We start from the raw sequence: 18,949 nt of genomic DNA, 5'->3' as shown, positions 1-18,949 counted from the left end.
GCTATCACCCCTACTCCTCCTGTCCCATTGAATTATGGAAGCCTGTACAATTCTTCCACTTGGGAAGAGCATGTTGTGTGTCTTTTGGGTATGGAAGCATGCACAAGAATGCAAAATACTGCAATAATAATACTGCTGTTGTGAGTTTTGAAAGCCAGAAATCTCAGCACCTGTCAAAGTAATTGGCATTGAAAAAATCTTACTTACTGAACCTTTAAAAGAGGTCTGACTATCACCACTTTTATGTGCGAGTTTTCAAAGCAACACAAGGGCAGCCAACTTCATGTTTGGAAGACGCCAAATAGTCAGTGTGTTGGTCACAAAAACTGTGAAATTGAATATGACAAAGACAGTAGTTTCAAAAATCATGACAGCATATTCCAAACACTGACAAACTGCATTGCCAAAGACAGCGATCAGAGCTCACTGACAGGGATAGACAGACATTTCTTAGGATAGTTGCTAAACACCACAAGATTACAGCCTGACAAATTACCACAGAATTGGATCAACAACTGTGTGACACAGACATGTCATTCGGGAACCATCTGTATTCAAGGCCATTGCACAAAGACGCATAATCTGGTGTAGGGAGCACGAAGCCCGGAGCCATGAGCAGTGGAAAAATGAGTCAGCCTTCACCCTTTTTCCTACATGGTTGTAGGTTGAAAGCCAAAGGATGCTTTCAAATCACAGTGCCTGTTGCCTCCTGTTAAACATGGTGCTGGATCTGTAATGGTCTGATTTCTCTGCATGGTCGTAGCATATGCTGCCATTTTACAGGACCAGGTGCACACTATGATAACAAACACTGCTCCCTCACGATGCTGCCATATTCCAAGATGGTAATGCCCCCACTGCTAAACAAATGAGTGGTTTCATGACCACCAGGAAGTCAAACACCTTCCATGGCCTCGCCAGTTACCAGATCTAAACACCGCTGAACCTTTATGGAAGTTCTGCAGCGCAGGGTTCAAAGTAGATTTTCTCCTTTATCCCTCAAAAAACTGGAGGCTTTCCTTCTTGAGGAAAGGTCCGATTTCCCACTACACACATTTCAGGACTTTTCAGGACATAACACCATTTGAAGGAGGATTTGAAGGCAAGAGGTGGCCCTACTCCTTATTAGGTACTTGATATTCATATATTGCTAGGTATTTGTTATTTTCCACCCCCTGTATTATTTCACTCATATGGGTTGCCAGATACACTTTTTAATGTACTGGCCAACTTGCTTTGGTAATGGTATGGTGTTAGTATTCACAGGTAAGTGAAGTGCAATAAAGTGCAAGGCAAAGTGATGTAAATGTCTTTGACCCTATAAATTAATTAGTGCATCAAAGTAGCAGAGTGGTGCAAGTGTTTTCATCAAGAAATATCTATGTAGTTGTAGTTGATTTACCTCCACCCATAGCTAAACAATCTACCTACTACCCTCCAAGATAAATGTGTTTGCATGCAAAAATACACCCTTATGCAAATAGCTGCATAAAATTCCTCCTCTGTCTCTTTCTTTACTTCTCCCTTGCCAGGCTACCTGCCATCTCACACAGACATCAAGCTCTCTGATGAAGCGCCCCATGTGTTTTAATGTTGAGAGTCTATGACCGACTCGAAAGCAATACATCTTCTTTGGCAGTTACTTCCAGCAAGCTATGAAACCATGGTCTCAATGAATGGTCTCGAGTGTTTTGCTACCCATGCATGGATGGACCAGTTCACACTGTGCTGCCTAATCCCTCTGAGGAGACTGTACAGATTTATACTTGCTTCTTGAAAAAGGGACATTTTTTGACTGAAAATACTTGTATTTTTGCAAGGACATTGATCTTTTTATGTAAATAATGTACATCCAAAGTGGAAGAAGTAAAAGTTATTTGTCTCAGCTGCTTACAGCAATATGTCTGCTCAAAGATATAAAAACAATGGAAGTGTTGTATAATAATATTTCAAAGTATGCTTCTATCTCTGGTCTTGGGCTTGTGTTTGTGAAGTGTACTTAGTTTAACTACGTGGAAATAGCTTATCTGAGTAAGACAGTGAGGGAACCAGATTCATTAAGCTTTGTACAATCAGTAAATCTTATCACATGAGATTCTCATCAAATGAAAGCTTGCAATATCCAGGAGATGAAGGAGGGCTCTATCTGAGTTCCAGATCTGTGTATTCCATCAAGCCTGTCTCGTTGGAACTCAAAATGTTATGTATGTCATAACAAAAATAAGAGCAGATGATTAAAGTTGATATATATAGGTATATAGATGAGCAATTGAGCAATCCCCCTTGTTTAGGGGACTCAAATAATTCATACTGTTCCACTGGAATGAATCCTAACATGATGAATGTTAAGCCTATCCTTAAAATGGATCATGCACTGCAGTGTATGCAGAAGTCTTATATCAAATATAGATCATACATTACTATTATTGCAGTGGCCACTACAGCTTATATTTGATTGCTTCAAAGTCAGTCTGAATAGGCACATTGCAAGAAAACCCATGTCTCATTTTTGTGGTTTCCCGATCCATCTTTGCACATTCTGGTGTCTGAAAAGAGAATAAAATGTAAATTTTCTGAATATGTTCTGTCTTACAAGGAAGCTACAGTGCAGCAAACGCTTGCTGTAGTGCAGCAAGTGAGCAGTAAAAAGTGCTACAGTGCTCCATCTGTGTTTTAGTTCCATCAGTTATTAGTTCAAGACGTTTTTTTTATGAATCGTAGTTTGTTCTCCGATTCCAAGATTCCATGTCTGATAGCAAACAAAATTAGTGCAAGACTCTGTTATGCTCCTTGGCACACAGTACAAAGTAATTCTAATGTTTTTGTTGTTTGAGGTTTTCTTTCAACTGATATGAGGGTTAGGTCTCACTGTAAAGGTCTGTGAAAGATAATCGGTATTGTTGATACAAGTATGGCGCCTACCATGGCATAAATGCGCTCTAAATGGGCTCCAAAGGGACATGTGTGCATATTGTTTTATTCTCAAGACTAGTGTTACTCTCATTCTGGACTGCTTATCTACTGTGATGATACCAGCATCTCTTTACTGGCACTTTCTCAGTTTACAGTAACGCAGAGGACATAGCCTTGAGTTTGTTCTAGGTTTGCCTCCAAGGACTCAACGGGCAAAAGGCTGCGGATCTGTTCGTCTCCTTCGCTGCAAGGGACACAGAGATAGAGAAGACATATCTGCTGTCAACAAGGCTCAGCCTACGCGCAGAGCTTTGGTCAGCTGCTGTCTCTTTGGGATAAGTACTGAAGTTCTTCTTCATCAAACTTTTCTTTTTAAGTGTTGTCAGCATCATATGTCAGTAAGACAAATTGACTAGAGGCTTCTCCATACTTCTCCCCTCCAATCCTCAGATTGAGCCTGAAGCATAAATAAACTCGTACTCCTCATCAGACAAACTCTGTCTCTCAAGACCAATATCAGAAGATCTGTTTTTATTCCGTGCTTGTTATTTATACAACAAATTTTGTTAAGCTTAATTAAGCAATTTGTGAATAGGATTGTGTACATATTTGCATGATGTTTTCTTCTCCCTTAAGATACTTACAGCAAGTCTTTAATAGGAGAAATGAACTGTTAGAAATGTGAACTGCTGTATTTTATGTTTGCCAGAGGCTAGACAACTCATTCATTACAAGTGACGTGATTATTCTGTGGGTTGTTTATTGTGTTTTTGGTTTTATCTTGCTAACAATGGGTGCAGAATAAAGCAGAAACACAAAAGATTATGCAGTATGGCTTGTTAAACACACACACACTTCTAAAACCATAAACAATTGATTTCTGCTGTTGTGCACCTGTCAGAATCCATGCAATTGACTGCAGATTTCAGTTTCGTTTGACCTTTGATTCAAGTCAATCAACAGACTTCATGAAGGACAAAATCGCAAATCTAGATTTATCACAGTTGACAGCGAGTTGGTCAGCGAGATGAAATGAGAAGAAGAAAAATGGAACATTTGATCGACAAGGGCACTCTGTTTGTCTAATCCGTTGCTTTTCCTACTTTGTAACAAGTGTTGTTCAGCATACCCAAAGTTTCAGTGCAGCCATTTGCATGATACAATAGGGCCGATTGGGAGGACAATGAAAAGCACCAAGTAGCCTGGAGTGATTCTAATGGGCTAGTTCCTTGGCTCTCCCACTGTGCAACAAATTAATTATCCCCTCTCCAGGAAATCAACACTCACACTCACACACACGCACACACACACACACACACACACACACACACACACACACACACACACACACAATCAAGGAGGATTTTCACAGACAGGGTAGCACCTTGAATGAAAAATGTCCCACAACAATAGCCCACAGCAATATTGTGTTAGCCGCAGTGTGAAATTGATGAGCATGTTTCCTTTCATTGAGTGCTGCATTATAGTGTCTGGCTGCAACGAATCATCCATTAGTGATTGTCACCGTTCAATTTGATTGTGTACCGCAGAGCATCCCAGGGCAGTTAGAGGAAGGCCCTGGTGTTAATTCAGACTGAGAACAGCAGAGAGAGTCAGACTCTCAGGGAGTTGATGGCTTTTGGAGTGATGAAGATTGGTGTGTGATATCAAGGTGTTGAAGTGGCAAGGAAAATGTAAAACAGAGAAACAAGGGCCTTGTTGCTGCGGCTTTGTGCCTCAGGAGTTATTTCAGCCAATCATCCACACAGTTCATCTCCGACCTTCCTGTCTCTTTACCACTATATTGTACAGTTTTTTTCTGAGTCTGAGGACAGAGAAAGAGCAAATACTGCACTCTCATTTGGTAGTTTTGCTTGCCAAAATAATCTGTTTCTCATCATTCTGCTAAGGGCTCAGTAATTGTACATTTGCACACTCTTAATAATCAAATTCATTAAATGCAAATCATCTGTAATTGGCAACTTGAGTGAAAGAGGCAAACTGAAGCCCAGTCAGTAGTAAGGCAGTTGCAGTGTCAGATGGGTGTTATCTCACTCTGCCTATTAAAGGTCAGTTCAGAGTCTTTCCAGGATCATAAGGAAGCGGTGTGTCTAGCCTGATACAAGGTAGCTGTGTTTCAGGTCGGACTATGTGTGTGAAAACAGCTTCATGACCCCGTGTGTTTTCAAGTTTATGTGAGAGGGCAACACAGACATTTCCCATACACTGACATCCATTTGGTGTTTCTCTACTGCTGCCAACAACAGCGTGCCATGCTGGCACTCTTTAGTTCTTTTCTGTGAGGAAAACAAAATCATATTACCAATATAACACATACAGTGGGCATATGCGTGATAGAAAAAAAACAGAATTCCATATAAAAATACATTTATTTTGAACAATTTGAAAATGGTAATTTGTTCACAGTAAGAAATATGATTCGAAACAAAGTGGTTTTCATATCATTAACATAAAATGAACAATATCATAGATCATGCACAACTTTTGGCAATTGCACAACTAGACTATTAGACAAGGTATTGAATAATTTGTGTAACGTGTCAAGTAAACTTTAAAATCATTATGATATATGCTCACTTACCCTAACATTGTCTTATGTATTTTTTTCATTTATTAATTAGGGCATGCTACTGTAAAAAAGGTGGACATATTACAGACTGTATTGTGAAACAGAAGGTCATGGAAACATTTTCTGCCTTTTCAGTGGGTTGACTTTACAATAAAGTAAGAAGTAGGCTACTGTATAGATTTACATTCCATCTTGTTCTATGTACATGTTTTCAATATCTCCACTTCTTAGTTTAGAAATCCATGCCGATCACATTTATTCAGTGTGTAACAGCATCTGAGAAACAGTCAAGCTGAAAGCACCATGCTATCTAACATAGCATCACCAACTACATTTTCCATTAGACTTTCTGATAAGCATCCACAGGGGTCAGATTTTCTGATTTCAATATATTCAATATATTTACAGCTCAAAGAGTGTGGCTTTGTAAATTGATTTTCATAAAGTATTGTAAAATACATATTTAGTCTATCCATATGTGTTAAAAACATGACTTTGAACGATAGCAGCTATCAGCGTAAAAAGAAACAATGCCAACAAAGCAAACAATATCAGCACAATTGAAACACCACAATCTGTACTTACTCTGTAATACAGCGCACGTCTTAGACATTAGTACAGTTTGGAAATTCCCTTGTAATAACTCTTTCCACATTTCTTCCAATTCCTCCTGTAAATATGCAAACAAATAATAAAAAAGGCTAAATACAGGGACAGCCAACGACTTTGAAATCACATACACAACTTGCACACAAATGCTCCATAGGGGAAGACGCCCACACTTTATATTTCTGTTTTGAGGACATGATGGTAAAGTACTTTATGTGAACATTTCTGAGAGGGAATCGCCTCCTTTACAAACAAATTTGTGTTGGAAATGCTGATAATTATTTACATGACCATGATTTTTTTGGGGAAAAGCAATAACTGCTCAAACAACTCAAAATTCCATCCGTCTTTCTCTAATCTTCCCACTACGAGATCAAATGGTTTGTACAAGCTGATGTTTAACATTGTTTTACATATAATTACAAATTCATGATCCATGTATTGTGGTTAAAAAGCCGCCCTCTTGTTGAGGGAGCAGGCCCGACCGGAGCAGGGCTGAGTTAACGGTGGAGAGTGGATAAGATGTGAGCGCTGTCACAAGTGGGCTCATTAAGACTGTGCAGACACCGGCTTATTCAGAGGTGACAGTTTCATCTGTGAATTGTGTCAGTACTTTAAATTCAGTGATCTGTTTTCAAAGATGACAACTTTCATATTAACCTGAGCAACTTGTGAGATGGCAGTAAATTAAAAAAAATGATAAGCATCCTGTATTCAGTTTAGGTGATTTTGAAAAGAAAATATGATATATATGTGAAATATAAACTTGTTTTGAGATTTAAAATGGATTATAAATGGTGCATATTTAAGATTAAAATCGTCAAAGAACGTCTGGTGCATTATTTCACAATCTCTTGTTATACAGTCTAATGACTAAGGCATTACTGTGACAACTATTGATGAAATTAGATAAAATTTATGACAAATATGGTTCTTAGAACTTAAAAAGACATTTAGCATTGTTACAGCTTGTTAAAACATTTACACAAAAGACATGAAAACAGCTGGACTCCAGCATTAATTTGGTTAATATTCCCCCAACTGGCATTTTACCTCTGGCTGGGGGCATCTTTCTCATCCCCCTTTTAGTCAATGAAAAATGCTGTAATTCACAAAATGTTTTTCAGACACATGCTGTTCATATCATCTATTTTTAATACTAATCGCATTCTAATTTTTAAAAGTGCAACACTGTAGGAAGAGAAAGTCTTCAGAGTGGGTGTTTTCACCTCTCCTGCCAAATGTATTGTGGACAAATCGGGCAACTCCACAAATAAACCAAACAAGTCTCCACATGAAGGAAATACTCTCAAAATGGATAGATGGATCACGACTAGTCTCACACTGGTGAGTTCATTCTGAAGCAGATTACTTTTACATGTTTTGATTTATCTTACTGTATTCCTTATATATATCTGTATGTCTGTCTGAATGGACTGATGCTGGATGCAGTAGATTCAGCTCTGTGAGAGCATTTGTATCCAAGCCAGAAACAGACTGCATGAGACTCACACCAAGCCTCAGAGTAATCATGAAATCTTTTAGCAGCAGGTTGTAAATTCATTTAATCTAGCAAGCCCAAATCAAAGGTCCCATGCTACTCTGCCCTTAGTGAATAAACACTTTCGATGGCAACCAAAAAGGAGTTAATTTGTTTCAGATCAGCAAGGTCTTGGAAAGGTAGAAACAGCTGAGAAATGAAGAATAGCCAAAGTGCTGAGTGACCAGAAAAAAGGCCTGCAGCCCACATGTCTGTGTCAGGAGCACTGCAATGCTACTTTTGTCAAACACAACCCTCTGCCTGCAGGGCCCAAAAAGTTTTCATTTAAAAGACATCACAATGGATGTCAACCATGGCAATCAAAAAGTTTGCTTGTCATCTTTACAAGTGTCTCGCATCTGAACAGTTACTTCATCTGGTTACTGTGCAGCTGCTGCAGCAGCACATGCTTCAGCAATTGCAAAAATACTGCAAATTGCATTGATAACAAAGAGATTGTGGGATTTCTGTTGTGTGGTGGACTTTAATGTACAGTAGCCTCGCACGTAGAAACGTTTACACTGTTTAAATAAGACTGAAACAATGTAATTGCAGTGCACGGTTCATCTAATTAAATTACTGCCACTACAACAAATACAGTTAAAAAATTGTTCAAAGCGAATCCTCGCTGATGCTGTTTTTAGGGCAGTAAAACATTAATGAGCATGTCTGCCCTCAGTATCAGTCTCTAACACCGTGACAATCATCATTTACATCTTGCAGTAACATGCGCCTCAAATCCCAGATAGAGTCCAGATATGAACCATCTGTATTTCATTTACTCTTGGCATTAAAAAATGCATCTCAGCTGTCACACAGGCTTTGAGTTGTAAAATGTATAGATCCTAAAATAGCTGCACTGAAGAACTATGCCTACTTAATGATTCTAGGCTGTGGTAAACAGTGAATGTGAAGCCAACTGACCTCTGCTCCTGGCCTCCAGGTCTTTCTCCATCAGTTCTTTCTGAGAGGGAAACTCGCTGAGCTTCACCTTGGACATGTTGTCATTCTGACCCACTGTGCTGATCACCTCCGGCTCCTTCTCATGGCTGTCCTCAGTCTGGACATGGATCCAAGGGATTTTCCTAATGGCAAGGAGACTGCTGAGCATCCATGTAATGAGAATTTTCAACATGTTACCACAGATCAGAGGTGGAAAGTTACAAAGTACATTTACTCAAGTACTGTACTTAAGTACAATTTTGAGGTAGTTGCACTTCACTTAAGTATTTCCATTTTGCGAGACTTTATACTTTTACTCCATAAACTACTTGTTACTTTGCAGAATAAGGTTTTACATACTAAAAATACGATAAGCTCATAAAATATGATGTTTAAACTCCCCAACAGTATATGGATTAGTTAGACCTAGCGCCACATAGACCACCTACAACATTTACAATTTACAGGTTAATGCATCAATAATTTAACACTCTGAAAGAGGCCATTCTTCAGAATGAGTACTTTTGATACTTACTGCTAATACTAATATACTTTTACTTAAGTACAATTTTGAATGCAGGACTTTTTACTGGAGTATTTGTCCATTATGGTATTGCTACTTTAGTAAAGGATTTGAGTACTGTACACAGATGCTACAATTTAAGAGTTTTCATTTTGTGAAATTTAGGGATGCACCGATCCGATACTGATATCGGATATCGGTCCGATACTGACTCAAATAGCTGGATCGGGTATCGGTGACAATGGGGCCGATCTATTCAATTCAATTCTATGTTTATGTCTACGTGCGCATACTACGTCATGCGTCAGCAGCGCGCCGGTAGACCCGGCCATTTGCCTTCGGTCCGTCTGGTGGCTCCTCCGGTCCAGCAGCTCCGGAGGATCCCGCCTGCCGCGCGCAGCGTCTCCCGCACTGAATTCTCGCTCGTGGGGCGCGAGCCTCCCGCAGCTAGCATCCAGGCTAACAAGCTAACCTGGCGCCCAACCCTCATAACAGAGCCGGGGTCGGGGTGAGCTGACCGGGGGTCGGTGCTGATGCTCGGTAGTTAAAAACACACCTGCATGAATACTTTGTCTCGGTTATATGTTTAAACTCTCCCGGGTCAGCGCGCGGCCGAGCAGGCTGCCATTTAACCTGCGAGGTAAAGTAGTTTTCCACCAATTATACAATCGGCGCGTCCAGCCAGACTCCATTCATAAATCCAAGGTTTACAGGGACTCGGCTGTAGGTCAGCGTTTTTCCTGCCACAACACGATTTAAAGTGTTTTCCGTGTTCGTCAGGTACTGCTGCTCCATTCGGCCGACACATAGTCAGACTAACATACCTTGATTTTTTTTCTGAGGGCTGTTTCATAAAGCAAGATTACCAGTTAAGCCAGAGTTATTTCAGTAATTTAGGCTTATTCTGCATATTTTGAATGTTTTGTTTTTACCAAGTTACTTGTTTATACTACTTGTGTGAATTGTGATTTAATTTATCAAGTTTGTTTGCACTAGTTTGTGACTTAATTGTGATTTAATGTTTACATTTTGTTCTCATTTGATGCAGTTGTATTGTTTTATACTGGAATTTTAATTCCTGACCAATTTGTTGCTGCATTTAAAAGGTTTACACTTGAATTGTAATTCCTGTTAATTTTGAAGATGTTTTACCAAGTTGCTGGAGCATGATTAGTTATTATTTTAATAATAAATAACAATTGAGTACATTTATATCTATGTATTTATTTGTTACATTTTGTTTTACAAAGTTAGGAAAGCAATGTTAAAGTCAAGAATGACCCCAGTCTCTTCCACACAGTGAGGCATAGCCTACAGTTTATTAATTAAACACTGGTATCGGATCGGTACTCGGTATCGGCCGATACCCAAAGCCCAGTTATCGGTATCGGTATCTGGACTGAAAAAGTCGGATCGGTGCATCCCTAGTGAAATTGATAACAACACAACATCCTTGACTTGAGTGAAATACCTTTTGAACTTGTAGATGAAGAATGCCGCTAAACCCACAAACACCACAGTGAGCAGCATCAGCATGGCCGACCCGCTGTGGATGGAGTTTGAATCCACAAGTGGTGCTGGAGAAACACAGAGAGACAAGACACATCAAATAAGTTTCACATTTCAACAATATATATAGGATCACTAAGACAAATGCGTTGAATCTCTTCCTTACTTTCCGAGGCGATTTTTCATATTTGAACAAAGCTAAGAGATGAATTTCATTACTCTGTGTCATGGTACAGTTTGAAGAGCTGCTCCCTGTCTGTCATTCCCTCGAGGCATTAAAAGAAGCCTTTAGGAGGTCCTGCTGTCTCTCCCTGGTCTCTCTACATCCTGGTGGTTTATGCTTAGTCATGGCTTTGTAAATGCTGAGGTGCAATATTCAAAGTATTGCCCCTCGCCACCCATCTTTCTCTCCTTTAGTAAGAAGCCTATGAAGTCTATGACCTTTCCGGATCCTTTTAAAGGCACCCCAGACCTTTGTATGCAGACACAAATGAAGACAGATCAGTCGGTGGATGAAAAGGGTAAAGCCATGCCGGGTTGATCGACACGTTTTTGCGATATGCTAATATCCCACTGACCCTGACGATTTTCCTCAGCGCATACCAAACACCGTCTTTGTCAATCATCTCATCGATTGGCTAATTTCAAAGAGAACTACTGTCTAACAGCCTAAGCTCGTGCGCTACAAAATTGATGCACTGGGAAAGATATTCAAATTTTGCGATATACAGTATGAATAAATCGCCGCCAGGGAATTCTGTTGATTATCTCATGTTTTATCATTTCAGTGTATGGGTAGAAAAGAATGTCAAATCATCCCAAGGAAGACACCTGTCTTATCTTATGCACATCAACAAAGGCAAAGATAAAGCAGAACAAATGCATCATGGATTTGTGGAGCTAAGCTGGAATAAATTACACTTCAGGTCTGTTAGAATGCTTTTTTATAGTTATCTGCTCAAGGCTTTTAAATGTAACAGCTACATCGTTCCAACTGAGCAAAAGTAACTGGTTAAGATTGCAAAAACTTACCCAAAGTTTGCTGTGTGATGTACACAATAATGCGAATATCAGCTTTCAACTCAAACTGGATCAAGCCTTGGTTCAGGGCAGTGACGAAAATATCTGATATCTGTTTAAGGTATTTGACAAAAAACATGACACATTATGCCACAGAAAACAATAATATCTAAAAGTTAAAGTGATGTTGAACTTTGGTAGTACCTTGGGTTGTGCAGCTTCCTGGACGTGTTACTAAACCAACACACTTTAGGTTTTATAAACATAAAGAAAGCGATTCATGTAAAAAAAATCTGCAGAATGACGAGTTGTTTTATATATTGTCAGAATCTGCTTTGCTCGCAGTCGTTTATGTGCTAGACGTGTGATTTTCAGACCTGTTTGGCCATATAATGGCAGTGAATGGAGAAAAAAACCCTGCAATTCTCCAATCTCCTCTACCAGAGCCCCGGAGCAACAGATAACAGATAATCACCGATTTTGGGGTTATATCATGGCCAGGAAACTACACAACCCAAGGTACAACCAAAGTTCAACATCAGTTTAAGGTTAAATACCATGACTGAGCTTCTGTGGTTCTTACCCTCTCTAGCGCCTCCTCACTCCTCCTCCTGTGTTCAGACGGAGTTTGTATGTCAGGCAAGATGAAGAGTTCTGCTACAGTTGGAAGACCAGGATACAGCGACACCAGCAGCTGGTCTTCAGGAAACCCAGACACCTGCAACAACAGGTCAGGAACAAAAGACTGTGTAAGTCTAATATGGAGGTTAAACTTTAGGCTATCCAGAGGTAGATTTCATACATAAATCTCAAACGGTGTCACATGGCAAACATTTTGACATCAGGGTCAAATCATATAATACCATGTCCAGTTATTCTGTCCTATCCTGTCTTCATAGGCAAATAAAAAAAAACACATTTTTCACATTGACCATAAAACTTCATGAATGCTGTATCATCACTGCAGGCAGACAGCCATGCCATGCTGCATGGTATGAAAAAGTAATGGCCTAGAGAGCCGCTGCTGGCCCGCGGTGGCTCCAGGAGACGTCCCAGAGCAAGAGGGACGTCCTGTACCTGTGACAGAGCTGTCCGCACCACGCGCCCCACGTCCTCCCTCCACTCTGGGATGTCAGGGTTGTGCTCGTCAAGAGCCGGTGAAAACGACAACAACAGCGACCTGAAGAACTCTACGAAAAGATGACATGATGGCCGTTGGAATATGAATGCTTTTACTATTTTCGCTTTTGATTAATCTGATGTGTAGCTTTATGTCTTTTTCCATTTGATAGCAGAACACTTGAAGTTAATTGCACCTCTAGATCGTGTCATTTTATTCATTAGATAAAACGGCATCAAAGTGGCAGCGCTTGCAACGTGGACCGAGAGGCATCTTCCTCAAATAGCATATTGCATATTAATGTAATATACATCGTACCAATTAATGTTTTGAAGACCGCCTCCCCCACTCACCTTTAACAGTTATAACTTTTGAATCCTGCATCACGGTGCTCCCAGAAGCAACTTGGACCGTGACCTTGTTTACTCCCTCTCTCAGAAACGTGTACGAGATGCTTCCCTCCAAGGTTATAATGGGCTGGGTTTTCAAAAGGAAAAATACAGAGAATTGCACAGAAGAATCCGCATCCTCTCAGCCGTACTACATACGGCCCTTGACATACTGTATAATAATGGGTTCTGCGGTGAACACAATCAACGTGATAAATAAATATGACCAGCCATCCAAGGTGGATCCTCCACAAAAACACGGGGCAGTCACGTGGAGCCGCAGCACGTTTTACATGATTTGCGTGAAACATTTTTAGACTGTAAACAACACAAGGACATCAAGAGAAAAGGGGGAGAATAACTGCAGTAAACATGACAAAAAAAAGTCTGTGTGGAACAAGAGCATGAGGAGAAGGAGGAGGAGGAGGAGGAGGAAGCATCTCACCTCGGAGCTGTTTTCAAACCACCAGAAGAAGGTCAGCGTTCTGGAGAGGCTCGGCCAAACCACTGCAGTGAGATTAGCCTCCTTCCCCCTGATGGCTACAATAGGAGCTGAGAGATATACACGCTCCACCGGACCTGAGGCAGCATCACCATACACCAGCACACACGCATTCACGCATGCATGCACACACACACACACACACGCACGCACGCACACGTGTGCAGACAAATATTTGCATGCACACATGCAAGCACACACACACACACACACACAGACAGACATATTTAGCAAATATTGAATAGTTTTGTGATTTCAGCTGCTCTACATTTCGCCCCAGTTGTACGGTTTTGTGTTTTTTGAAGCTAAAATGTAAGTAATGCATGATAGTGATAAAACGAAATGAATGAAATGGAATTCCACAGAGCCGGGACACGACTGTCCATAAGAGAGAAGGGTTGCATGCCATATGCACTGTAGGGGAATGAGTAATGATATTTCTTATTCACATACTAGTGATGTGTAAAAACAGTGAGCTGCTGTCAGATCCCTGGTTGTTTTCGGCATAAGCTGTCACTCGGTAAATCCCAGTAGTTCTGTAGATGTGTTTGATTCCATCATCTGTCCTGCTCAGATTAGAGTATGTGATCTTGATGCCGTCTCCGAAGTCTAGCTGGATATTGGTCCTCAGCGAGTCTCCCTGTGGACAAAAGGTAAGACATGGCATATGTCAAGATGGCTTAAGTCAAGATACTGCTCTGAGACCAAATACAAGGAGGTGCGGTCCACTAACGGGCTCGGGATGAGATGTCCTACTTGTATAAGTTGTGTCACAAATACTTCACAGGAGAACAGGAGGAGAAGGAGAAAGACGCTCGACGGAGAAAAGATGGGAAAAGTAAAATGTAGCGCTAGACAGGCAGACAGTCGGTGAGAAAGTGCACCTGTCCAAAACTAGAAAGGAGCAGTTCATATTCTGGGGACATCTTGTCATCTGATAAGATCCTCCAAAACAAACAAATAAAAGACCTCATGAAATGGCATCTGAAACAGGATGTTGGGGTGGGATATGATGCAGTGAGAGATCATTCAAAAGTCTAGTCGGGAAGAGAAAGGCAATTTTATTTGATGGGAGGGGTGTGGGATTGTTCAAAAATCTGATGGTTTTATTGGTTAGAAATTTAGATTTACGCCTACTAGTGATACTCTGTTTTCTAGGAAGCAAAAGTAATGTGAGTTCATTTCATGGGGACTTTAAATGCCATCATGAAGCTACTGCTTCCAATAATAACAATGAAGCCCGGTCTTTAGGTGATATGACTCACATCGTCCAGATAGACCAGGAAAGTAACATTGCTTCCAACGTTAGCAGTGAGCTCTCCTTGACCGGTGGACAAGCGGAGGCCTCGGGGCGGTCTGGGACGGCAGGCCTGCCTCCTGGGTGAGTACACGTTCTTCCCTCCCTCCTTGCAGTTGTTGGACAAAACCTTCCGATACCTTCCAAGCACAACGAGTCAGTGTAAGCCCTGCTGCTCTAATCAGAATCTTTTTTTGAACGATGAGGGAGTAAACTACTATTTACTGCATGTGTCCTAGGCTACACAGCAAACAAGCAGGAAATGAACAATATTGTTTTGTGATGGATGGAGCATTGGGGGCCACTTACCCTGTGCTGTTAAGGAAGCTTTGGCTTGTGCTGCAGCTTTTAGCGGCACCATTTGGATTAAACCAAAAAGCAGGGGAGCACTTCCCATCCGCCTGGCGCTCATACCCATAATCACTGCCAAAACACAACAGTTCATAAAATGATAAACACTACTACTCAAATAATCTCGGCAACAAGCTTTTGTAGTCAGGCAAATACATCACAGCTAGAGCTTCATGACATATTTTAAGGCCATAACTAGAGACATGATTGTCAGACAAGCAGGATCAAACAGAATTTCAGACAGATGGGTAAAAGACATTTAAAATTCATTTAGCAATTCATTAATTATTAATTGAATTCTAATAAGTCATTTGACATTATGCAAATTATGAAAAGTTCCTAACTCACATCTACAATTTGCAAACTATAATTCGATTCAATGAATGCATGCATATTGGCTATCCAGTAAATATGGGAATATAAGATAAGAGTATTAAGGCATATGAAGTTGAGCAAACTGATACTTCTATTTTTGATTACAAACGTCTGCAAACAACCGTAATTAAATACAATTGAATTAGATGTTCAAAGGAGATGGGCTATCTGGTAAACACGTAATGAAAGAAATGAAGGATCGCTGAGGATACACGTGTGAGATATTCCCTGGTGTGAAAGCTGACAGAAGGAGTCATTACCATTCAAAATCATAGGCTCTGCAGGGGCATGGCTCTGAGGAATAGATCCTGGAGTAATCCTGGGCCAGCATGCAACGGTTGCCTGGCCTGCGCTTCATATAGATCTGTTTCTCACCCATCACACATGGCTCTTCCTATCAAAAACAAACCATAATGCCCTAGTTTGTTAGGAGATCGATGGGAGGGGGAAAGAACAACGGCGAGACAGAAAGAAAGAGGGAAGGAAACAAAGGAAGAAAGAAAGAAAAAAGATTCCTGCTTATGCATATGCGAGTGTACTGTGTTTACAGTGACAGTAGCCAAACATGCATCCCTTGATGTTGACAATAAATCAATAGCGTTCAATACGTCTGCTACCTTGTTGTGTAGGTGCCATGTCTGGTAATCTCCATCCATGCATCTCCTATTAAAGATGCCCTTGTAGTCTATCTTTATCAGCTGCCACTCTGACCGATGGCTGAAGTGTCCAAAGAAACTGAGAGAAGATTAGACAAAATGCAAGATTCATGAGAAACTACCAGGGGATATAGTCATTTATCTGACATGATAGTGTAACAACAAGACCTGCAATCTTAAGTCTGATATCCGTGTTGACAAACAAGATAACATTGCCTCTGATGAGAAGTTTGAACTGGTTTTATTCACTGGGGACCAAACACAAAGCAAAACCAAGTGAACCTTTCTTTGTTTATTCTAACAGTACACCTCATTTCTCAAGCTTGATATTTGTTTTATTCCTCCCGGACTATGCTTTCCCTCTCTCTACTTACGTGATAATGTGATTTTCTGTCTCTGGCTCCATTAAAACTCCATCCACATACAGAGGTGCCAAGGAGAAACTGTGGCGGTCCCATTTCTTCCCTTCGTCTAGACTGATCCTATACGGCATCAAAAAACAAGCAGTCAGTGCCTGAGGTATGAAAATGCATATCTATCTATCTATCTATCTATCTATCTATCTATCTATATCCATCCATCCATCCATCCATCCGTTTGTTTGTTTATTTGACTGTTAAAAAAGGTTTATAGTTTGTTATATTTTCATAATGTAGTAGCTAAATATATATTCTGCAGGTATAAACTTAAATAAACATTCACCAGCTAAGCAACACAATAAAACATTTCATGTCATTTGAAGTATTATCAACAAAATGCCCAATATTTCACATGATAATGCTCAGCAGACAGAAACAAAACATTAGCTAATGCCATGGTTGAAAAATGAAGTACCTCAGACTCTTTTTAATGGGAACAATTATCTAGACAACACATTCAACAATATAATAAACGCTCCTCAGGTCCAGGTAAATGTTTAAAGGCGACAAAACCCCCCCAAAAAACAGAGGTATGACTCATATCGCAATACATTTGAGAGATTTCAAATCATCTTTCATAGAGCTTAATCACTTTTGACAGGGCTGTAGTGTGTGGGGACATCAAAGTAGATAGTGTTACAAAGCTCCAACAATATGAGGACTTGGGCCTTCAGAGTCTCATATTTCCACCCTGCTCTGCTCCTCATTTACATAAAAGCACTCAAACCATCATACTCACCAAGAGTACAAAGCAGTAACAGACACTTTTCTGTTGGAAATGATTCAGACAGGTTTGAAGCCATTGTGCCGATACAGTAATCATGCAAACTTATCCCATCTGCATTTCAAAACGCAAAGTGTAATCGCACGCTGCATCAACCCCAAAAAAATAAAACCACAGAGAAATGGATTGTCTGCAGGTAATTTGCCACTACAGATTCGCTGCTATGGTTTGCGCACCTAATTATGAAATCAACTATTGCTTGACAGTAGCTACACCTACCATAAGTGTCGAATCGGTGCCGTTGCATGTAAGACTGCCAGCAAAGCACCTCCATTGTCAAGGAACCAAATGTTGTGCTCCTCCTCAAAAATCTGCATTGATAAACATTTTAAAAACATCAAACATATTTGCTCCGCTAATGATAGTACACTTTCAATATGAATGCACATCATCTGTTCAACGTAAACAAAGCCAAGCGTATTATGTCGGCCCAGATGGGTCTCACCTGTCTCCAGCTATTCCCCGCATCAGATGTTATAAACATTCCAAGGTTGGTGGAGGACAGCTCTGTTCCGATATTCCCTGAGCACAAAAACATGAATAATTTCATATATATTTACATAGTAAAGACTCCGCTAACTGGGAAGCTGTAACACACCTGTGCACAAGCATCATCTGATAAAATTCTTATAGCTATTTTGTGAATTTGTGCGTGTCCTCTTTCTCCACCGGAGGACAACTTTGTCGCTGACTGCAGTCAAATCATCTAACCCAAGATATGAGATTTAGGGGTCAACTTTCCAGCTACATTTCAAATTACTATGACAGAAAGAGAGCACAGTGTGATTAGTTTTGTGTATTTTGGTGGTTGCACTGCTATAATACACTTAACCTGGGAAACCAAGGATAGTTCTGGTGATGCAAAATTTGTTAACACTTTACCTCAGTTAACTGTTTAAGTCTGATCAATGACATCTGATAAATTTGATCTACAACTTCATGCCCTTTTGATGATTGTACCTGTAGCCACAATGATCCCAGGTACAGAGTCTTTGCTGGAGATGCGTCCAGATGTGTAGGGGTTCTCTGACATCTCCAAATGCAGATGCAGTGAACAAAATGGCTGTCAACAAAGTGGAGTCCAATCAAGCACAAGTTGAGACAATACGAATCAGACAGATCTTAACAGATGCAATTATAATTGGCTTTGCCTTCAAACTATTCTCCCTTTTGAAAGAAAAGTGCCAACATTTTCACAGACCGTTTATAAAACAAAGATGCTTTTTTTCCCCTCATCTCCTCTGCCAGCAAAATGAAAATGGCTGAGAGGACAAGGAGGGCATTTGAATTGTTTCATTCTAAAGCAAACAAGGCATGTAATTAAAATTCCCCAAGATGCACTGATAAATCTGGCAAAATTGATTCAAATCATTTTGACTCATCTCTCAGACTCAAGCACTTTGAAAACAT

General features: G+C 40.3%; 2 protein-coding genes across 2 annotated transcripts in view; one reads left to right on the top strand and one right to left on the bottom strand.

Moving 5' to 3' along the window:
• Positions 1–1,591, top strand: part of LOC139911235 (VPS10 domain-containing receptor SorCS1-like) — a 36,032-nt gene extending 34,441 nt beyond the window's left edge. The window contains exon 27 of the mRNA XM_071898728.2: positions 1,533–1,591. Within this exon, the coding sequence (XP_071754829.2) occupies positions 1,533–1,591 (59 nt within the window). The remainder of the gene's footprint in view (positions 1–1,532) is intronic.
• A 4,274-nt stretch (positions 1,592–5,865) lies between these two features.
• The window catches only part of LOC139929208 (VPS10 domain-containing receptor SorCS3-like), a 37,218-nt gene continuing 24,134 nt past the window's right edge, over positions 5,866–18,949 (bottom strand). Inside the window, exons 11-27 of the mRNA XM_078288617.1 lie at positions 18,500–18,602; positions 17,985–18,061; positions 17,759–17,850; positions 16,711–16,818; positions 16,298–16,415; positions 15,941–16,074; positions 15,264–15,377; positions 14,923–15,094; positions 14,111–14,297; positions 13,601–13,734; positions 13,120–13,243; positions 12,724–12,836; positions 12,230–12,364; positions 11,659–11,758; positions 10,589–10,694; positions 8,577–8,737; positions 5,866–6,173 (exon numbers count right to left, since the gene is read on the bottom strand). Coding sequence (XP_078144743.1) covers positions 6,109–6,173; positions 8,577–8,737; positions 10,589–10,694; positions 11,659–11,758; positions 12,230–12,364; positions 12,724–12,836; positions 13,120–13,243; positions 13,601–13,734; positions 14,111–14,297; positions 14,923–15,094; positions 15,264–15,377; positions 15,941–16,074; positions 16,298–16,415; positions 16,711–16,818; positions 17,759–17,850; positions 17,985–18,061; positions 18,500–18,602 — 2,043 coding nt within the window. The 3' untranslated portion in view covers positions 5,866–6,108. The remainder of the gene's footprint in view (positions 6,174–8,576; positions 8,738–10,588; positions 10,695–11,658; positions 11,759–12,229; positions 12,365–12,723; positions 12,837–13,119; positions 13,244–13,600; positions 13,735–14,110; positions 14,298–14,922; positions 15,095–15,263; positions 15,378–15,940; positions 16,075–16,297; positions 16,416–16,710; positions 16,819–17,758; positions 17,851–17,984; positions 18,062–18,499; positions 18,603–18,949) is intronic.

Source organism: Centroberyx gerrardi, chromosome 15 (assembly GCF_048128805.1).
Source record: "Centroberyx gerrardi isolate f3 chromosome 15, fCenGer3.hap1.cur.20231027, whole genome shotgun sequence".
NCBI lineage: Eukaryota > Metazoa > Chordata > Actinopteri > Beryciformes > Berycidae > Centroberyx > Centroberyx gerrardi.
This window is presented reverse-complemented; position numbering and strand designations above follow the sequence as displayed.